Consider the following 23,504-nt stretch of genomic DNA (forward strand, 5'->3'; position numbering starts at 1 on the left):
ACCCTGCGGGGCCTTGAATGCTAAGATGCTATACCCCACCGACTGTCTACAAGGGACTTCAGCGCAGTGCTCTAGCCTCTGGCAGGACATTATTGTCGCAGCAGAGTTGCTGACTTTCTGTTAGAGCTGTCTGTTAATGTTACATCTACTTCATTTTGCCTTTTTGTAATCGATGTACCACAATGTTAGAATTCATGGGATGTTTATTCAGCGGTTCTGTAAATGTGTTTAAATCGCAAAATTGTGTATGTTTCTGCATTTGTGTGTATGATCTGTGGATGCGGATCATGCTTCTCTTGCAGTGGACTGAGAGGGGAAGAACTCACGTCTACCTGGGGAGAGGTTATTAATGACATTAAACTAATAAAAAATCTAATTTGATATATGGTGGAGCTGAGTGCTGGAGAGGCAAGTGGGGCAGGCTGACAGGTGGCTGCGTGTAGATGGTTCAATTCTGCTATACGCAAGCCACTTAGCACGCTCATTACTTCATGCCAATTCATTTCCAGGGCAGGCAAACACTCCCCCTGTGCTCTCTCTGTAGGCAGCAGGTAAAAGCATATAGTCTGAATCTGCTGCGCTCAGCTCTCCACACTGATGGGGTGTGACCTGCTTCTCCTTATGTTTGTTTTCTTTCTCCCCACTTTCCTCCCTCTAACTCACGTCCATGTGCCTGGAGCGTGTGCAGGGTTGAAGGGCCAAGAGGCGTGAAAGCCGAACGGTAAACACGGTAATAAGGAAGTGGTGTAAAGGCGGGGAACAGCAGGGAGCTGATGGGACTTGCTCTGCTTAGCCAGTTCCCCTACATTTCCTGCCCAGCAGGATGCCTTCAGCATGTGGTTCTATGCCTCAGCACTTACTGTAGTGCTGTCAGTCTGCTATAATATCCCTTCCCATTCACTCCCTCATTCACTCTTCTTTTCTCAAGATTCCACTCTGAAGCTCATCAGACTGTTTTTGTAAATGAAACACACAGGGCCATGTCAGTGAGGCGAAAAGTGGAAGAATATGAGGGTATTTCAAAATCACAGCAGAGGCCACAGTTCCTTAAATCTCCCGTAGTAAGCATGTTTACTGTGGTGTACAAAAAAGAAACTTTGTACACTGCAAATTCAGCGTTTTATTTCCAAATTTCAAAACCAAACATTTCTTTAAGAACGTCTCGTCTTTTGCAAAATAACTCGACGTTTGTGCATGTGCAAATAAAGTTCCATTTAAACCTTAATAGACAAAAAAAGAGAAAAACAACAACAATTGAAAGCTGCCATGCTTTCAGAAGCTATTGCTGCTAAACAAAGGGATGTCTGTTTAACATTTATTGACTTATCACATCAACATCTCCCTGTTCATCAACCCTTCTGCACACACATGCACACAGACAAACAGGCTCTTTGTGGTTTAATGCACCGTAAATACAATTTCACACTTGTAGCGACTCCAGTATGCTCCCAATTAACCCTGCAAGCTTCTTCATCCACCTGATTAGAGAAATTATCAACGCACAACAACAACATGGCCCTTTAGCTTCACAAACACACTAGGCACTGGTGTTTCTTAATATTATAAAATTGCACTTCACAGGTCTGCTGGGCCTTTATATCTTTGCATATAAAAGAATAAGACCACATAATCCAACACATGTTTTTCTAACTGTTTTTTAAGTGTAATATCTTAACAGTTTTTAACCTCACACAGCATGTTGTTATTATTTTTTTTGCTAGTGAGATGCATATATTTACATATCATCTGTATCCTTTTCCCCTAAAACTATTTTGAGCTTTGTTTTGAAAAGGCTTTATAAATTTGGTTTAATAAGTCACTAACTTATAGCTACTCATAATTTAAGCACTTGTCTTTGTTCTTTCGTGTGTTCCCTGTATTTCTTCTGCTGTGTGTTATAAATCTACAGCACAGAGAGCAAAGTGTAGGGGTCAAGGGAAGATGACATGTCAAAAGCTAGACCAAAGACAAAAGGTGATAGAGCACAGAGTTAGGCTAGTAACCCAGCACCCTGCTTATAGGTGAGGCACCCTGATCTGTCAAGTACTGTTGTTTAATTTGGAGTCAGTTGAAATTAAAATGTGGTCTCCTGGTAGCAATCCCAGGTCAGTTGAATGAATATTTTCATTGTTCTGACACATTGCTTGGAAGGAGACCAGATGGATGGAGTTGTACATCTTCAGTGACCTCTGATATGAACCTAGTCCGGTTGCCCCCCAAAGCATTGTCCTCAGTTAGCCCTGTTATTATGTGAATGACTCACTCAGTACTTCAAATTTCCACTACACTGTCAATGCTTTAAAATTCTATTCCAATGTGAGTTACAAGGACAAGCAGAACAACACTAACCTAATCACTATACTAGACTTATCTATATGACATGTTTATATTTTAGAATTCAGAAATTTCTAGTTTTATATATACACGACTGCAGGATTTAAATAATATTTGGAATTTTATATTCTGGTATACTACTAAATACTGTTAACTGACATGATGTTGACATTCTCTATCCACTCTTTAACAGTGTTTGCCACTCCACCAAGCCACATGTTGGAGGTGGGCTCCTGCATTTCTCCCTAAGGCCCTATTCCCATGGCTAGAGAGATTACTGTGGGAGGAGAAGGGCTGCCAAGGGAGACTGGAGCCCCTATTAGATGTATGGAGCGGCGTTGTAAGCCTTGGCGGTAGAATGAAGGGAAGGATGGAGGGAGGTGGCAGGAAAGAGGGGTAAGGAGGGAGATAAGCTGCTCTGAGAGTTGAACGGAGCTCCAAAATGGTGTGTGGGGGCAAAGGATTAGGGAGGCTCTGAGGAAGACATCTGCTTCTGTGCCAAGCTCCACATTATCAAAGACACCAGCGTTTCCCACATCATCAACTTTTCATGAGTGCACTCACTGGTAAATATCAGTAGCAGCGGCTTGGGTCTCAAGGGGGCAAAGAGGGGCGAGAAATCTTGCCTTATTTCACAACTATAAACCACAATTCTGAAAGGCCTCTCTGAAAAACTTGGATACCAAATCAAGTTTCTCTTCTTTTACTTATTCATTGATGCATGGATCCCACTGTCTTGTAATCCATTAAACATGTGTTCATCTTATGTGGGTGTAACATTTTATAAGTATGATCAATATTTCCTCTGCATCCATGATAAAACAGTCAGACATTGCTCTGGCATAAATTTTACAAATAAAAATCTCACTCCAGAGTGACTGACCTTCTCTCCTTCTGTGGCTCTCAGCATGCTCTCCCAGACGGCACGGATGATCTGGATGTCTTGGTGCCTTGTAGTGTAGCAATGGGCCTGGACAACATGAGCCAGAGTCAAGCTGCCAATCACAGCTTCCAGAACCTTCTTCATATGGCTGAAGGACAAGTGAGCCTGGGTGTAGGTGGCAGCTTTTACCAACTCCATTTTACAGGGTACCAAAGCAATTTGGCCAGAACAGAACACCACGTCATTGATCTGGAGAAGAAATATAAGGAAAAATGTTACAATGGTATGGTAAAAACCCAGACTAAGCATTAACAACCCACTATGTTAGCTGGGCATATTGAAGGCTGTGTGTGGACAGATATTATCAATAGGTGGAGTGATGCAGATAAATTTAAGCATACTGAGAAATCAGCAGGGTGCATGCTAGAATCTGATGGAACATTAGCCACAAAATGTGATATCCATGGATTAAAAAGAAAATAAATCTTAGTTTTCATTATGTTTCACGTAAGGGATTGGTTCAATAGATACAGTTGCATTTTTAGATGTTTTAATAATTGTAGCATATTATCTTTCTGTGGATTTAGTATCTTGATCTCACATATAAAAACTAAGAAGGAGCAGAGCATTTCTAGCACCAGCCACCTGACAGGAGTCACTGCTGAGCACCAGAAACAGTGGGGATATATGGTGTCAGAGTTTGCTTCAAATTAACTGATAACAATATCTATTTTATTAGCAAAATTGTAATAAAAGACAAACAAATTTAAAAATTTCTCCTGCTGCTTGGTAGGAGGAGCTAAAACTGCTCTTTTGAAGCTGAAGGTTGCCGATGCCTGCCATAGTCTAACCTAGCAATCCACTGGATCCATCTATCTTGCACAGTTAATCTGGGTCCAGGTAATGGAGGAGCAAACCAAGTAGAAATTCACTTTTCTCTGGTCCCTGCCTCCAGCTCCTCTGCTGAGATAATGTGGCGTTCTTAAGTCAGCCAAGAAACATAATCTCAGAATATCCAGCGTGTCCTTGATCCATCGTCTGAGTCTCCTCTTGATTGAACATGCCCAAAACACCTCACCTAAATGCTGTCCAGGTGGCATCCTAGATGCCAGAACCCCCTTCATATGGAAGAACAGTGATAGACACCCTTTTAAGGAAGCCTTTTTTTAACTATTAGCAGAGAGAATGAATGTAAAGTGACCAGTAAATTCCCTGCCTTAACATACAGACTCACTTCTCTTTTTCCAAAACGATACAGCAATTGCAGAAATTGAGATAAATCATCCATCTCCCCATTCACTTTGTGTCCAAGACAATTGAACTCCACAACTTGAGGTTCTTCCCAAAACTCAACAAGGCACTTTACCCTTTTCAGATGAGAACCATGTCCCTGTTAGTTCTCATTCAAACCACTTGGCAAACCCAGAGGTCACTGCTCGATGAAACCTAAGGCAGTTAATGGGTTTAACTACATGTCCATAGGTGTGAATGAGAGTATAAATGGTTGTCTGTCTCTCTGTATTAGCTCTGTGAGAGAATGGTAATCTGCACATGGTGTACCCTGCATGGATGGATGGGTGGACGGATGAAATTATCATCAACATGTATGGAGGAGGTCAGTAAAGAGGTACAACATCTGGAAAGCATCTAATTGGCAACAGCTTCTTTTTTAAGCATTTGTTTTTCTATCCACGCAAAGAACGTGGATAGGAAAACACAGAATGGAACAACATCAGTCATGGATTGACCTCCCCAGACCCCGAATCTAAACATTATCGAAGCAGTATGGGTTCATCCTAACAAGAATTCATGACTAGCGGAGCCCCAACGACTATAGAGGTCCCTGGGATGGATTTGAACCCACGATTGCTGTGAGGTGCTAGTGCTACCCACAACACAACTATGATTCATGATCTCAAAATCAAAATCCCAGCAGAGACAATGGAAACATAAAAATAAGCAGTGTTTAAGACGTGCAATCAGTCCAATTCAAAAAGTTGTTTTATTTCTCTAAAAAAGTACAATACTGAAAAAGGTGCTATAATCAGATTAACATTAATTATAAGCATGTTTGATTAGCAGTGAATTAATTAACAAGTTATGCCCCCCCATTTTCAGCATCTTATCACCAACCATTCTCATTTCACAGTTCTTAAACAAGCTGTTTTTTAGTGAGAGGTCTGCCAATATATCTCAGTGGAACCAGTGTTATTTATAAGCATAATTAACTTAATAAGCTCAATTTTCTTTTAATACCTCTGTTAGAAATAAGCTCCTTGCATAATGAAACCTGAAAAAAATCTATCTGTTTAATGCAGAGAGACGAATAGGGCTGAGGAGCGGCATTAAGGAGGTCAGGTCTTTAGAGACCTTGTAGCTCACCAGTGCTCGAGACTGGATGGCATTAGTGCTGGACACTGGCTGATGGTCAATGCAAATAAATGCCGATGATAAGATGAAAATAGCATTACTCTGAAGGATCCGGATCTCCAGGGAGTAGCAGCCCAAAACAAGGTATTCTACTAATTTGCAAAGACCTACTTGGGGGTCATGTATTTAACTGCAAGATTACCAGGGTAAGCATGAACTAAAAGTCATATTTAAAGGTCTTCTTTCACGCTTTCGGTGGCTGCTTTAGTGTGTTATGTTACTATCTTCCAAATGAAAACACTGGTGAACTGCTGGATTGGTGGCCGAGGCTTTTCCTCTGTTAGTTATCTACATCACATGTGCAGACGGTTGCCAGCTCACATGTTTTTGGGTAGCGAGACATGTTTTTACGGTTGGTCTCATGCTCTCACACCGCCCAAACACATCTCAAATGAAGTCTCACAGGTCAATTTGATCAAACCCACAGACAAAGAAGCTTTTAGTTTGGGGTTTTAAAGAATAATCTGTGTTACTATTATGTTGAGGAACTGTTGAAGAACGAGCAGTTGCATTGCAGCCATCTGCAGCACAGGAGAGAGGTTTTTTTTACGATGAAGCATGTAAATCAGCTAGTGTAGTACAGTAGACAGCCCTAATGAAAAACGAACCTGTAATTTGTCTACGAAGGGCTCTTTGAGATTGGACAACCCCTAAAGTTCTTCTCCTCCACACTCACTGCAATTCAAACTAAACTTTTTCTTGTAGGATTCACTTCTAATTGGTCCGCACAGATGGCACTTTATTTAATCTTGAAAACCTGAAGCAGGCCGTGTACCATTTAGAAATTCCATTTAAAACACTAACAGGACAACATGCTACATAGCCATTTAGAGGTCAGACGCAATCATGGCTATTTCCATAATCAAATGTGCCTTCCATGAATCACAACTCCTGGCCTCACTTTTCAGCTCTGATGAATCTTTTGCTTCCATCTCTGCTGCTGCAAATTACTGGAACAGTGACAAGAGATGGAGAGAAGACAAATGCAAGCAATGTGAGCGAGTGAGGGGGCAAAGAGAGGGGAGATAAGGCCTCCAGTGCTTTCAAGCATTTGGATCAATCACCGGATCACTTACCTGCTACAATGATCTACCCAAGAGCCAGCGTTACTGTGACTGGCTAACATAAAAGCCAGATTCCCACACATCAACAACAAATTGTCATTGGCGTTCCATTTATGAGCCATCAAATGCCATCATATCCACTCCAACAAAGAAGAGCTCCATCAGGTTGGATGGGTGGCCAGAATCTTTTAACAAGCTCATCCCCTATGAAAAGACCTCACTTCTTTCTAAATTCATAAAGGCCAGCTACAATTTGTCAATTTGAATATCAAAAGGGTCTAGCATGGGGTCCCTTGGCTGTTAAAGGCAGACTCCCATAGCTGCTCCCTAGCAGGTGTGTGATGATCAATTATTAAGGATCCCACTCTGGTTACTCTTAGTGGGAGGTGAAACTGGGGATCTGGGGGGTTTGTGGTGGTGGGGGAACATATTTCTGTGTTGAACCTGGATGGGAGAGAGACAGCAGAGAAGGGAGAGCGAATACTATTTACATAAAATTAACAGTTCAAAAGAATGAGTTCACACACCAATCAAACTTGTTAATTGACTGTCAATGGTGTGTCCCTGAATATACAACACAACTACATTATTCATCTTAGGCCTTGACAGGAAGACAGTCCAATTTGCATGGGTGTTCTAAACGTGATCAACAACCACAATGCCACATGCATTTTTAATAGGCCAGAGATGGGATCCTTTAATATTCATAAGGGTCAAACAATTGCATATGACATTAAACTTTCTATAACAAGGTAAGTATTTTTCAAATGCTAGCCTTAGTGATCTAAATGGCCCGCAGAGAAAAGGGAGAAAGTGCTATCTTCCAGTCTTCACAGTGAATCAATGCTATATGTCCACGTTGGTTCATTTTATTTAAATATCAAATAATATTAGCTATGTATTGCCAAAATAAGGTTGACTGAAAGTTGATTTAATATTAGTCAGTTGGTTCCGAGCTGGTTTTATTTATTTCTTCATTTACCAATGTTTGAGAATAACACGCATCATTAGTTTAAACAACCATGTTGAGACATTTTTCATTATGTAACAATAACTGAGATTTACACAGCTATAATAACAAAACATCAAACTTAAAAAAACCCTTCTTGAACGATCCGTGCTTCCAATTTACCGAACAACTGAGAAGATAAAACATTTTCCAACTAATTTGTGTTTTTGTGCTGTACTTTACTGACCTTTATTCCACGGTAAAAACAATGTGATTCTTCTAATGAACCCAATGACACATCCAAAGGTCACCAAATTCAAAGACATTTTTTCCCTCTCTGAGAGGCGCAGACAGTAGAACGTATGTAAATGTACTCAGGAAGCGCCTGGCTGTGTCCACTCCCAGTCCTTAACAGTGTCTCGTTTCAGACTGGTGTGTCTGAGGTGTTTCTAATTGCAGTTTGTGTCAAAGGGTTTCCAGAGATGACCAGACAGTGCTAGACTATATTCACATCGGTGTCGAAGCCCTCTGGGCCCCCATCCCGTTGAAGACATCTCCAAGTGTCATTAGCAGAGCCTTGGAATGGTATAGATGAACTAGGCAGGCCTGGATAAAATGACCTGGTATTGATGAACAGTCAGGCTTTTCTGCCTGGTTCCAAGGACAGAGAGGTGGAAAACTGCTCCACCACTCCTATCAGATCAGCTAATGGTCACATTTCTCCCCATTGAGACCTCATGCATAATTTAACTAGGAAAATGATAATACAAAATGTGTAAAATAGGTTAGATTAATATGGTGTAACTTTTCCTTTATCCAAGGACATATAACAAAGCTAATGGGGCAATGGCAGTACTATATCAGCTACACTGTCAGTAATTAAATGCAAAATGTAACTAATATTTGGGAAATTTAATTTGTTAAAATGCTGTTGCATGTTTTTTATATAGTGAAGACTAACCACGGAGTAAGAGTAAGTAAAAGGCAACTTGTTCATTGTTGAAGCGTTACATTGCACAGGACTTATGACGATTTTTGAAAGCTGGAAAATGGAACAGAATAAAATGGTAAAATTGTATGATGTGTAAGAAGCACTAGACCACATGTAAACCCACAATACTGCGATTAAATGTTATTTGAAACCCTAAATTGATGTATAAGTTATAAAAAACACTTTTATTGGAAAATTCTTTGGTTTACTTTTAATCCCATATGGAGCATTTTTAATGTGACAAATTTTTCTTTGGTAATTTTCTTCTTTTCTTGAATACTTTAGGGTTGGCAAATAGCTCAAAATAGTTCAAAATCTGGGGATCAAAAACTGAGGTTGAAGTTTTGTTGAATGTATTTAAGTGCATATATTATTCCTGCTTGTTGGCGCAGATTTGATATGCAACAACCGTTTAATCCTTGTGTGGTGGATGGCAGTTTGTCAGGGATGTGTGCTGTGATTTCATCTCAAACTGGCTTCAAGTCAGTGGGGTTCTTTCAGCATTAGTGAATTCAAAGCAGATCACGTCTGGGAGTGGGAAATGATAAGAAATGGGCTCGTGTTGTGCCACGCCCTGAGGAAATCCTGCCTCTTCTGACACCTCATTTCGAAAATACAAACCTTTCAGGAGAACCACAACCTTTCTCCCTTCTCCCAAATCTTTCACCATGTTAGTCTTCTCATTTAAGGCTTCATGGGAAGGGGAAAAGATATTTGCCTTTTTTTTTATTCCCTCCTCTTTTTTCCACTCTCTTTATTTTTGTCATCCTGTTTGTGTTCCAGTTTGAGCCTAACCCCTGTATGCTCAACTGTCAGACGACATCAGTGTTACTTAAACTGCGACATAAATAGCCATATAAATTGCACAAAGAAGAGGCATTTCTGAATGCGTGCTCTCAGGTCTAAAATGAAACATTTATTTTGAAAGCAATCCATAAACATATGTTGAAGACACAGTGACAATTTTAGCAAAATATGCAATATTACGCAAGTATAATGACCCAGTGTTGAAGCAATGTGTGGTCAGTCTGAGGGGCACTGGCTATTCCCCAGCCCCCCACCCTCACTAAGCTCATCTGTATTTTTATTTTCTGTCTGTTATGTCTGCCCTCGACATGCCTACTCCATACACAATGAACCTTGTGGAAGAGTAACACTGCCATGCCAGCTCTAGTCAACTTAATGCTGGTCAGGAGCTGCCAGTCAGTACTATAACCAAGGTCAGAGGAGCTTGACTGCTGGATGCCAAGGGACACACACTGGAACGTCAACAGGCATAAACAAAAGACAAAACAAAAAAAGTAAATGCATCTTTCCCCGTCATAAAAAATGTAAACTTAAAAAAATAAAATAAAATATGTGTTGTGTTGTGTTTTGCTGGACACATTTATTGCTGCTAAAATGATGTTAAATTTAAGAAATACGATCAAATAAACATAACAAATACTTCAAACTGATGTAATATAATTGTGTGCTGCTTCAGACTACTGTGCCACACCAGAGTTGGGTTGAAAATGAAGAGTGATGGAGGGGCATGGGTTTTCATTGCGTTAGGCAAAATGCCCTGCTGCCTTCAACTGTCCCGACCTCACATTTTTTGACAAATTGGTTGTGAGGCTTTTACGACTGATGCACATATCGCAAAAATCATTTCTGCCAAGCTTCCTCTATGACCTGCCCGTGGGACATGACAAGCCTCTCCATGCATCGCTCTATCAAGCCGAATCTTTCCAGGACAATGCAAATTATGACAAATTCCATCATCCTGCATTATGCGCTTTCCCGCTAATCTCCCTAATTCGAGAGAATCGGGGAGGGTCTCGCTGTTTCAGCTGAGGGGCATGTTGTCTGACTGAATGATGCTGAAACTACAACCCTCATCCCCCGTTCTTTCTCCCTCCCCAGCTGCGACCACCTCGTCTCTTCTGTCTTTTCATATTTTTCTTTTCCGTGAAGCAACATTTCTTAGTCTGGCTGGTAAGAGAAGCGTCAACTTAACCTGGCCACAGAAGAATTATGTCAAAATAAAATGCTATAGCCGTTAAAGTGTAACTGTCAGGAGTAGTGAAGTTAAACAAGTCTGTGTGTGAGTGTATATGAGGTATAACCAGCACAGGACCACGGTGTGAAATGTCTATTCTGCATGACACAGGCTGAATCAATCATTCTGTGTCGCAGCAAAATGAAGCTGCTAATCGAGCGAGAAAAGTCCATACACATACACACATCCTGTCTTGTCTATCCTCTAGAAAATAAATTTTTTGCAGTGGACACAATGTGTAGCTTAGTGTGGAAAAATAAACAACAAATTAAACATTTAAAATAAGAAGACTAGCTGACAGAAATATGATAGAGAAACTGCAGCGCAGAGCAAATGAAATGTATTCCTTCTTCATCTCAACAGATGGCAGTATGACTGCATTAAAAAGGCAGCTGGCACATCAGCCATGGCGCAGATACTGTATAAAGTCCAGTCAAAGCACGGACATTCTGACCAGACAGCATCAGAGTCTCCGTGGATTTTCGTTTCATTTCTTTCTTTCTTTTTTTTGACCAAGTTAAAATATTCACAGAAACAAGCCACAAATACAACTGGTGAATTGCAGGATCGTGGATTTAAAAAACAAAACAAAAAAAGAAACAATACGAGGAAAATATATTTTTAACATTCACTTGATTCCACTTTGTATTTTTTCATTTTATCAATGAAACGCCAACATAGCTGCAACGTGACATTAATAATATAAAGAGGAACAAATCAAAATCACAAAGATGAAAAAATATTTTAGTAAAAAAGGGCACAAGGATGGATAACGTCAAATAATAAACTATCATGTATTATTCCTACAGTATGAGTATTGTATAATAATATAACACTATAGGAAAATATAAAAAAGCATGGTTCGTAAAATGCACCAAATCCTAGGTGAAAAACCTAGAAGAAAATTAACAGCTGTGTGAGTGCATCAAATTTAGCTCAATGCATTTTGGCATGCAGAAGACATTGTGCAGTCTATATTATATTAAATGAACATCTCAAATTCATCATATATTACCGATACACACAGTGCCTGACATTCTCTTTCATAACATTTCTATAGGAAAAATTAGAAGAAGAAAAAACACAATAAAAGTAAACATGCTGACACATGCCAAAAAGAGGAGGCAGTATATTATTCATCTGCAGTACTTTTACCTCAGCAAAGCATACTTTGATGACAATGGCATTTTGAAAAATGAATAACCCAGGTTTGAAGCTACTACTTACAAGAACTGCTCTATGTGAAATTTATGATAGAGTGAGGGTGTAAAATTAAAAAGATGCAATACTCATTTCTAAGCTAGTCACTTACAGCCATGTTTAATATGTTGAACTTGTGGAATAGCTGAAACACAGGCATAACAAATATAGAAATAGCGTATAATGGCAGCTGTATTAAACTCTTTCCAATATTGAATTCAATCATCAGTGAGAGTTAGATTCAATTAATGTTTCTGAGCTGACTGTTTGGCTTTAAAGACTTTGGGTAAGAATAAATTGTTGACAAGGCGGTGGGTTACAATTCCTAATGCTGTTACTTATTACTGTCTGCATGTCACCACACTAGCATGTATGCGTGTTGGTCACTGTATTGTTCTGTCTAGATTTGCCACACATGTAGATTTCACAAGAAAAGCGTCTTCCAGACCCTCCCAATCTGTGTGTTTGCATGTGCGAGTGTGTGTAGGCCCCGTCAGCTATGCCCTCTCGTCACTGCTGGGGGAAGAAACACACCCGGGCAGCTCTGAAAAGAGTGGCTAGTTACCATAGTAATGGGATGGTCATACGTCTCTCCTCTCTCAGACAGTGATGGAAGTGGACAGGACACGCTGCCATGCTTTTTATCTATGCATTTGGTATTCAGTTATTTCATTCCACAAATAAAAAGCTAAGCCATCCCACCTCTCCTTTTTCTGTATTCAAATAGATGGGTGAAATGCGAAGTAAATAGTTGGATATGGGGTAATAATTCACACATGGGACTACAAATAATTGATGTGTTTTGACTGAGTGTTTGTGATTGCAATTGTAATAGCGCGAGTGTCTTGGCAGATGTCTGCGGTGGTGGGATCTTTACATGACGCTTTTCAGATGCCTTCTTGATGTCTCTGAACCATTCACCCCTCCACTGCTCATCAGCAGTGACAAAGTGAGAAGCAAACAAGGATGCATTCACATACACACACAAACACATACAGAAATAGCAAACAGACAAACACACACACACACACACACACACACACACACACACACACACACACACACACACACACACACACGTACCATGTGGTTCTCTCAAATTAAAAAGCAGAGACTACTATTTATCAAGTGTAATCATATTCATACACCACAACTGATTACATTAATCTACATATCATTAAATATTCTAGTGCATTCCCTACATACAAACCCCCAAATGTTATATATATATATATATACACACACATGTATATATCCATTTTTTTTTTTTAACAAATTGAAGTTTACTTATTTGTAAAACTACAAAGATGACTGACTTTTGTAGATGCTATCCACTAGAGACACAACTCAATTTCTTGGGGGAATCAAGGTCTTTGTAGCTTTAATATTTAATTGTGTGTAAAGACACACTTACACAATGTGTAAATACTTATATTAATATATTGGCATCCTTGTCTGTATACTATGTACATATATAAGGGGAAAAAAAGAGAGACGATAACTGTGGCAATGCTGTCCCTGCTTCCCATGGCTTGTTGACATGGACCAAGGCAGTCAGGCACCAATAATACATGAAGAGCTGTTCAAAGGCAATTAGGATCAGTTGTCATGGCTGGGCCCATTAATGAGTGGGAGTGTGGCAGGGGCCGAAGCAGAGGCACAGCGCCGGCAAATGCGATCGCATGAGAGCCGATGTATTCTGACAGATCCAGTCCTTCCCCTGTCCTCGCCTGGTACAAGCTGATACCAGCCTGTACCCACATAGTGCTGCAGCAGCAGCAGCAGCATAGGATAATGTAGCAAAGGACGTCATGCCTTCTGGAAATGACTACTGCCACGGTAGGTCAGCCTCCACACAATCACAGCAGGAGAGAAAGGGGGGACAAGGTCCAGGGAGGATAGGGCTGGAAAGAATATAATTACCCTTGCTGCTGTGTAGCGCTTCACATAAAACTGCCTCTTCATCAGATTAAAAAGGTAATCTCCTTTGACCTGTCACATATAAGTGTAGACATTTAGAGGCAAAAATGTACATTCCCCGTGCAGTAGCTCCAGCACGGTCCCTAGACGAAACTATGAACCATATTTCAAAGCGGATATATTCCTCAGGATTATATTTGGGGAGGCAAAGGAAGTCCTGTTTCTGTAATATAGGAGAGATTATGTGTATATGTTGTCTGTATGCAAGTAAATATATGACAACATTTGTTAGGTGTACATTTACTGTTGGTTTGAGATGACGCGTGTACGCTCGGGTGTTTATTTTGCTTGCCTTTGCATATATATATATATATATATATATATATATATATATATATATATATATATATATATATATATATATATATATATATACACATACATATATACACATACACATATATATATATATATATATATATTTGCATCTTGCTGAGTTTAGCATGACTGCTGTGTACCTATCCTGTCAATCATGAGTGTATTACATTGAGTCAGCTGTGACTTTTTTTAATGACCAAACCAGTTTACCTTGTCACTCAGACAGAGCCTATCGCAAAGAGCACACAGGTGTGTGTGTGTGTCTGTGTGTGTCCTTGTAAGACTCGGCCTCAGGGCATACAGCCGACATGCCACTGTGGTAAGGTCTTACCGGGTTTGATCATTGTGTTTTGTGTGTGTCCAATTCAAGTGCAGACAGTTGACCCTGGTGTTAGGGTAGGATAACTAAAGCCTACATAGACAGACTTGGGTGATGCATAGAGACAGGGACTGAATCAATGATTGTTTGGGAAACGCTCTGAGGTGAAGCTTAACTGTCAGTTAAAACCTTTGAGAATAGAAAGACAAAGGTACAATTCATTGCACATAATTCAGGAAAGGAAACAAGCAGCCTATTCTCCCTGTGCTTATTCTCAGTGAAATAAAAAGATAAAAAACAAACAAATCTGTGTTAACATCCTCTTCTGCAACTTAGGAGCAAGTAACTACATGCGCTAAAGAACACCGCAGCTTCAACTAGCCTTCAATCTCACGACTGCTGAAACCACTGAGCCTTCAAGACCTCATTTTTCATCGACTCAATTACTCGACAACTGTTCCCCTCCTGGCCCAACCCGTTTCCCCCCTCGCCGGTTCATCTTCCCTCCTCCTTAGTTGGAAGTGATCATTTGTTCTTTTATTAAAGTTGATAACATCCCTTGCATTGTCTGAGCATTCAAGCTGGAGAGCCGCCCCTACTGTTCTAGCCTCCAGCGTTTTCATATTATTGGTGCATTATTTCACGCATGCCCTCCTCTTTTATCAAGCGCTTTTGAAGTAATGTTAATAGACTAGAAAATTGAGACATTTATGAAGTATGGGCCATGTTTATGAAAAAATCCATAAAGTATGACAGGGGAGAGGTGAGATAAAAGCAAGGTTTTAATAGATTATGGCAAACAGGGGAGAAGCGTCAGATGCTGACAGGCACCTCCTCCGAGATCCCTCATTTTTTATGGGATTAATTTTGTTGTATTAGAAATGAAGTTAAATGTCCTAATTAATCTGTTCGTGCTGCATGAATACCTCCCTGAACGCAGATGCGTGCACACACACTGGTTTTTGGCTAATTACTCTTCTGTGGTAATTGAGGTAGATGTAGTCTCTGGATGTAGGCTGAGGAAGTTTCGGTAGGTGGGGGCATATTTGATGTGGTAGGGGCCTGCTGAATTTTGCATGCCGGCTCCTTTACACGAGTGAAAAATTCAGAGTGACACCCATAAAACGTACCCACATTTTTACCGTTTGCCAGTCTTTATTTACTTATTTGTGTACATTTATCTACTGTTAATTTTCTGTTGAAGCTGCAAAGAACATATACACATATTTTTGTTTATTGTGTGTCAGCAGTTTCAGCTGCTTACCGTGAAACCACAAAGTCTATTTTCAGTTGTGTTTGGAGACATTTGTCACATTTCATTCAGAGTTCTTTCATATTGTGTTTCCTCTCCATCTACAATGTCAATTATGTTAAACAGACTTAAAGCAATGTTTGTTATTTAACTTGTATTCAATGTAATTAAACTGAAGCTTTAAACAAGCAGAGCAATTTTCTCTTTTGTCCAGCACGGGTGGCCCAGTCTGACTTTGACTCAGCCTGACCTCTCAGCTCTTCATCAAAAGGGCCAAACAAAGTTCAGCTCTTTGTTTTTAGACATTCATGCTCCTGTAAGAAGATTATTCAAATTCTACCGCCTGCCTCAACACACTCCTCCCTTTGATACTAATTGGCAGCGTCAGATACACTTCCCTCCTGATGCCTCACGGTCCACTTTGACAATTCTCAAAATCCAATGCAAATCCTATCGTGGGCTTGTGCATGACAATCTTCTACAATATTGACTGTCACTCACAATTAGGGGAATGAGGCAAGGGGTTAGTGCTCACCAGCAACCTGAGGCTAGCGCAGTCAACTCCCCAAACGTACCTCGCCGAATCTGATCAGTGAGAATAATGTCCCAGCAAATATCCCAGGGGTGAGCCACTTACCTTAACTGGAAAGAGGAGATGTTTAACAACCATCCAGCTGATAGTTTGTCTGTTCAGACATGGTTTGGGTATCGTACGTGCCGCAGTAAATGTTGCTCAGAAGTGAATGTGACTGAACGGCCAGCATTAATTTAAACAGATCTTGCAAGTAAGAGACCCCTGTTGCTAACTCTGACTTTAGTGAATGATGGACCAATTTGATCCATCTGGCAACTAATAAGCGTAATCTATTATTATTAGTAATGCATTTCTGTGTAAAACATGGAACATAGCCAACTAAAAACAGACTTGTGCTCCTTCCCCCGCCTCCTGCTTCTTTTATGTCACTCCAAAAGAATTGCCTAAAAGCTTTCATAAAAGCATTCCATTACTCGTCTTTCATTGTAATGAGAAAATTTGTTTTGATATTTTCCAACTGAGAAACATTCTTTGTCTTAATGAATTGATTGCTGTAGTAAAAGACTGAAATTTCTTATATCTTAATTAGATGATGTAAATTGCGTCTAAAACAAATGACAGCTAAATTTTCATTAGATCCCTGACAAACAAGACAGCAAAACAAAACAATTAAAGAGAAGAACTTTGATACAGCTACGCTCACTAATAACACGATAAGATTACTCTACAGTTCATATCACAGTGAATTCAACCTGTAAACACATGTCTGTCAGGTATGAAACAACATGAAACATTATTAAAAAAAAGGGCATAAATTAAATTAGTGTTTTTTTTTCTTTATGGCTTGCGGCTTTAACCTAAACTGATGCCATATTATATATCAACATACAATACACCAACAGGCCCTCAAGAGGCCCCCAGCTTTGACATTATAAAGGTTAACTAATTCTTTAAATCAAGTCACATCTAAATCTGTCAGCTTACCAGGCCAAGCCGGCGTTCAGTCAGCCTGCCATTTCAGAAAGCTGAAGCAGAGAGACATGACAAGCTGAGCAGACAGATGAATAGACGAATAGAATTTGAAGGTCCAGCATCCATCAAATGCCAATCTATAATGCCATTCCCTATACCTCCACCAGTACCAAGCCTCAATGTGGAGACCTACTGTAATTAAGTCCTGCAGGGGCAGAGCGTTCTGTCAGCAGCCATGTGCTGTCTTTCAAACCAGTGGACATTTGTCAAAAGAATAAACTGATCCCAGTACAGCTGGACATTGATTAGTTTAGAGCCCTGACTGACTACCCTAGATTCACATGGTTAGCATTACTATATATGTATATTATATATACATATATATACTATATATATTTACTATAATTGTTAAAGAAAGGTAACAGAAACCTTTTTTATTTTTCCAGTTGTTTCCATTTTTTCCCCCTCAACTCATTATCTTAAAAATAGCTGAGCTTCACATAGCTGACTGGATTCTCTGGTCATGATTATGATCTAATATTCTGATATCCATTCCCCCCAACTTCCAATCCCTTTGTATTGTTAAATCCCTCTTTTATTCACTAATTAATTTCCGTGGAATGGAATGTATGAGAAGGTTTCTCCACAAGAGCTCTTTGGTCGCTGTTCTCGCCCTGTCCCTGTTGCCAACACTCACCAAGAAAAAAAGTGTCATTAAGATGGCATCACCATGGTGCTGGTGAGAGGAGGGGTGGGACTGCATGCTTGCTCACAGCAAGGGGGTAATTGTATCAATATGTAAAACTCCCTATCTGTACTGAAGAGACGTTAATACATTTTTGATCAAATTAAGCCATTGTAGCGTGGAGGAGGAGTAGACACATTGAGAGACCACGCAGGGGTCGTACGAAGCTCCGTGCACAGCTCTGAACAAACTCTTCTCATTGTTTTCTCAAATTGCTTTGGATATGAACGATCATTAGAGGAATGAAAGATTAGATTGCTTTCCAGAGGCAACATCGCATGCACACAGCTGACATCAATTTCATGTCTCGATGAGACTCCATTGAGGAAATCAAACACTGCTGGCATGTTAAAAGCAAACCTGACTCTGTAGGTTGCATCTCAGGACTCCAAACTAAACTTCGGTGACACACTGGAGAGATTTGCCATCAAGCTCTGAATGAATGGCTAATCCACACATGTTCTCACTCATAGACGGATTTGGCTACAACATCAAGGACGGTGTGGAGGAGATGGACACTATCCTTGTTGACAGTACCTTGACAAGTGTAATCCTATATAATACACACTGGGTAAACACAACACCAAGCCAACCGTGCAACCACAGCCCACACTTCCTTTTCTCTCCCTTTGAATTCTAGATTCTTTCTGGGTTTGAAACAATATGAAAGAAGTTTGAGTTTTAACTTTACAAACAAGTGCAAAAATGAATATGCACTCCCCACTATGAAAGAGATACATATTTACATGTATACACAACACAAGTCATACAGAACAATCACATGCATACGCACATGTGCATCTCTATATAAACAAAAGACAAAAGAGACGGACAAGCACAATTTTAATTGCCTTTCAAGAGCGCACAATTACAAAGCATACGAATCACCAGGAAGGTTTGTCAATCATCAGATTAATCCTTGATTATCCTTCTTTAATCTAATGCTTACTTTTCTACAGTAATGTTTCCTATTTTTTGCTTGGTCCAAGCCAAAAACTTACTTTATCATTTGGAAACCAATAATTTCTGTGAATAACAGGGCTGAAATGTAAATACTTATTAATAAGTAAATAGAAGAAATAGTTTCCCTTTTGGGGATATTTTTCTAGACTTACTCTGAGGGCCTGGCTGTAGGGTCCGATATTGGCTGGGGCCCAGTGGGACAGACTCTGGACGTGCAGAGCTTCTTTCTGATTGAAGCAGCCCTCTGCCAGGGGCTCGGTCCAGTCATGGAGGAGACAGTCCATCTGCAGCAGCTGGCCAGCAGGTAGAGGCACCTGGACACACACCCTACACAAAAACAAGAAGAAAACTGGATGATTGCTGTACTAAAAATAAATAAAATAAACACAGAATAAGAATGAGCTGTAAATGCAGGTTTGAGCAGCGTAAATATTGAAGATGTTTTACACTTACCTGGCTGGAGGGTTGATGTCAAAGTGTTTCTTATAGACTGCATTGAGTTCAACAAAATCTTCCATGTTTTTTACGTACAGGTGAACCAGAACAATGTCCTTCATCTTCCAGCCCCTGCTGTCCAACTCCCCTATAGACAGTAAATACATTGGAAGTGATAATAATATATTATAAATAAATTACACTAGCCTAACATTATTACTGCTTGGTTAAAATATGCATTTTTACAAAAGGCTTTTGTGTGCAATATACAATAAAACAACAGTACAGTACAGTCCAAATAAAATCCAAATGCAAAGGTCTGTGGCAAATGAAAGTGTCTCGCTAAGCACCATTACAGTGAGGTCATTAAGTTTCTGGACAGAATGAAAATGAGATTTTTTATTTTATTTTATTGATATTTTTTAATGTTGTCTTATTACACCACCACAGTGAATTCTACAGCAAATGATAAATATGTTTCAGAGGTTTACCAAAACTTTTTCATTAACTTTTTGGGAATTTCAGCCATTTTTACACATAATCCATTATAGAAAGTATTTACATGATTGACTGACAAGCAGTTTCATGGTCATATGAGACCTGTTCTCTCCTTATTTCATGACAAATTAAGCCGATAAGAGATGTTGTGTTGATCAAATATTGAACATTTGGTATCTTTTTACTGGGATACTTAATATGAGGTCCAAAGAGATATCAACGCATGTGAAGCAGGTCATGATTAGGCTGAAAAACAAAAATAAACCTACAAGAAATACGATTTTTCTTTGCAAGAGCTCAGTCCCACTAGAGTAAAAATAGGACAATAGAAAACCACTTTTGGTCACCAGTTCACCTGGTGGGAGACAACCTGTCTCAGTCTAACTCAGACTGACTGCAATCATTCTCAAACAGATTGGCAAAGGTTAAAGTCAGTCTGCGCTGATGAGTTCTGCTCCATCAAATGATGAAACACACAAACATGAGTTACTAAGGTTTGTGGCTGGTAGTTTACTGCAAATTGCACTAAATTTAACACATTATTTTGCCACTGATATGTATGCGATAATTGCTGATAGGAGTGCTCATTTATTTGTAATCAGTGGGAGAGATGTTATCAGAACAAGTGTATAATTGGCACTTGTGGATGGCTCAAAGCTCTGAGTGCAACTTTGGCACTGTCTGTCCGGCTGATGTTTACTCAGTCCTCACTCTGTTTCAAGTTGCCTCCCTGTATATTCCTACTCTAAGATAATAATAGGAGTTTACTGAAAGAGAGCAGAGCTGAACATAACTTAATGGTGCAACTTAACTTTAATATTTAATATGAAGTAAGTGTCAAAAGGCAACAGCCGAAAATCGCTTCAGTTTAAAGAATTAAAAAACTACAGTAGATTCCTAAGAAAACAGTGCGCTTTGATGATGGCTTTCCTGCAGCATGTCACTTTTTTATTTCTTTCTTTTTCTAAACACATCACAGGGCTTACAGGGAGTGAAGCATATATTTACTGAAATAAACAGCAGACTTTCAGACTTTGAGAGTTAATAAATATGTAAAAATGACTGGACTCTGTAACATGTTTATGGCATCATGAACCACAAGTTCTAACTGTCAACGAAGGAGTGAACGATGTTTAGGTTTGGGTTGATCTTATCACTCAGGAGTTTGGCTTCTCCTTTCTACTGGCCCATTTCTTCAGAAACACAATCATACCAAAGCTTTCTCACTGTAGGATCTGAGATAGCAGCCCCAGTGCACAGCTCCCACTCAGTTTCACACAGAGCGGAAAAACCTGGAGGGATCTGGGACAATAACAATATTTTCATTTACACGTGGAAACCTTGGTTTCTGACAGTATCTAATATCTCATATTTAAATGGAAAAATATGGAGAAAAACACGGAGAAAAAATCTTGCGCTCCACCTGACTGTCAGCCCTCAGGACGGCACACAGTACACAGCAATTTGTAACACAAGAATTAACCCTTACAAACCGTGTCTTGTTTGCTTGTTTATAAATGCATAAATTATAAATGTTACCCATCTGACCCAGTGAATGACCAAGATTGGGTGGGTGGCATGCCGTGTGCCACATTATTGCAAAAAGATTGCATATAATTTCCATCTTGACCCTGTTGAAAACTGATAGGAGACTGCTTTATCGCCATTTTATCCCAGTTTTGTTGTTGTCTTGACATAATAGAGCTGGTCTCCATTATTTCAAAGGCATTGACTGCACATGGTCGCCACCTGGTCTCCAACAACTGTTTTCCTAATTGTCACAAACTAGTCAGCAAGACTGGAAATTTCCTTTCAGACAATAAATAATAAATATGTCAGCCATATGAATGAGCCCCCTAAACCATGTTACATAAAAAACACAACAACCTTACTAATTTGAACCTAGTGATAAATGTGTCACTTTCAACACAGCACAACCCTGAACTGCATCCACTAGTGTTAATGGACAGGTTTGAACAAGATTCGCATTTTCAGCTATATTTACCAAAAGCCTGAGATTTTTTTGTTTTACTTTTCTGAATCAATTCGGCATAAAGCTACACCTACTGCATACTTACTCAATATTCATGTCATTTTAATTCTGTCACTTTAGTATTTAAAAGGTGGATAGATTAGAAATGTTTTCTGACATTGAAATCTATTGCTTTAAAGTGGTAATGGTGGACCTCTTCTGTAAAGTGCAGTCTAGCACAGTATGCACACACGATGTAGGCTTTGGATGCAAACGCAGGCACAAGGGCTCAAAGCAAAGCCTTTCTCGCTACAATCATTTGAAAGAGCTTCAAGTTTGTTTTTCCTTTGCCGACACTAGCGTCTCAGACTACTTCGCCCTCATACAAAGAGGTTGTTCATTAAATATTAACTTGTTTAATATTGTCTCTGCACTGTGAAGGCTGTTCAGCCAAGCACCACGATAAACATTAAATATGCTTTTCATCTTTCGCTCCTCTTTCCCCATCAAAAAAAGAGAAGGAGAAAAAAAGACTGTGATACACTGTAAAAGCCTACACTTTCAAACTTCTGCAGGGAAAAAAAAAGATAACCCACCCAACACGCCTGCACACTGCGTGTGTGTAAAAAGCTTTAGTTTTCGTTAATTTGCAATGCTTGTCCTTGCTTGGTGGCCAGCATGCGATCCTGTTCTTGTCATGGACAGAGTCTTTGACGCATGCTTTGCCTGCTGCCTTGACGAGCACTTCTAAGTAAGAATGACTTGTCAAACTCTGCTACTTCTCCTGGTGTGTGTTTAGCTAACCCAGCGAGGAGAAAGAAAGACACTCAGGGGACAAAATTCTCTCCATGTGTTTCTTTTCATTGTTTTTTTTCTTTCATTTTTTTTGTTTTGGTGGGTGGGTGTGGAGGGTGGGTGTAAAGTGAGCAGTGCAGCACAGTAAGCCCGCCATATTTTTTTTGTTTTTTACTGAACAGCTTACATTACCTCTGCACAAAAGAATTATATTCTACCCCCCTCGACCATATCAAAGATGTCATTTTTATTTGATTGAAGAACACATAACTCATTCAAGTATAGTTTACTTTTGTGTGTTATGTGCTTTTGCGATTTCAGGGAGGCAAAAAAGAATTTTCTAGCAGACCCTTGTGATTTTCCAGAGAGCTCAACACTTTTAATACTTTCCCTTACTTTGCAGCTGGATGAAAGCTACCGATGTCTGGCCCTGGATCCCAGAGTCTTGGCTCTGCAGGCCATTGATGCCACAGATCCACTGATAACCTCTGGAACTTCTTAAAGAGCAAGATGGAGAGACGTCTGCATGAAGAGATACGAGATGAAGAGAAAATGTTAGTTTACTTTTTAAAGTATTTTTTCTCTGTTCATAACTTTGAGAAACCCCAAAATGAGAGATCAATCTGTTTGTTTATTCATTTATAAATATTTAAATATTGCTTAAGAGACAAACTGTGCATAAACGGTTTATGTCAGAGGAATTATTAAGTCAGAGACTGCCACAAAATGACAGGTCTTGTCAAACAATCATTCAGAAATACTAGCATTAAGATGCTGGCCACATGACACAGATTCAGCCCGCTTACACCACACAAAGATATCATCTGG

At 39.6% G+C, this 23,504-nt stretch overlaps 1 protein-coding gene across 1 annotated transcript in view; it reads right to left on the reverse strand.

The window, feature by feature from the left end:
• Positions 1 to 23,504, reverse strand: part of dph6 (diphthamine biosynthesis 6) — a 56,683-nt gene that overhangs the window by 6,970 nt on the left and 26,209 nt on the right. Inside the window, exons 10-13 of the mRNA XM_085441263.1 lie at positions 23,073 to 23,198; positions 19,430 to 19,559; positions 19,129 to 19,303; positions 3,218 to 3,466 (exon numbers count right to left, since the gene is read on the reverse strand). Of these exons, the coding sequence (XP_085297389.1) occupies positions 3,218 to 3,466; positions 19,129 to 19,303; positions 19,430 to 19,559; positions 23,073 to 23,198 (680 nt within the window). The remainder of the gene's footprint in view (positions 1 to 3,217; positions 3,467 to 19,128; positions 19,304 to 19,429; positions 19,560 to 23,072; positions 23,199 to 23,504) is intronic.

Source organism: Copadichromis virginalis, linkage group LG19, assembly GCF_057382275.1.
Source record: "Copadichromis virginalis isolate Kocher_CV1m ecotype Utaka linkage group LG19, C_Virginalis_male_GT1.1, whole genome shotgun sequence".
NCBI lineage: Eukaryota > Metazoa > Chordata > Actinopteri > Cichliformes > Cichlidae > Copadichromis > Copadichromis virginalis.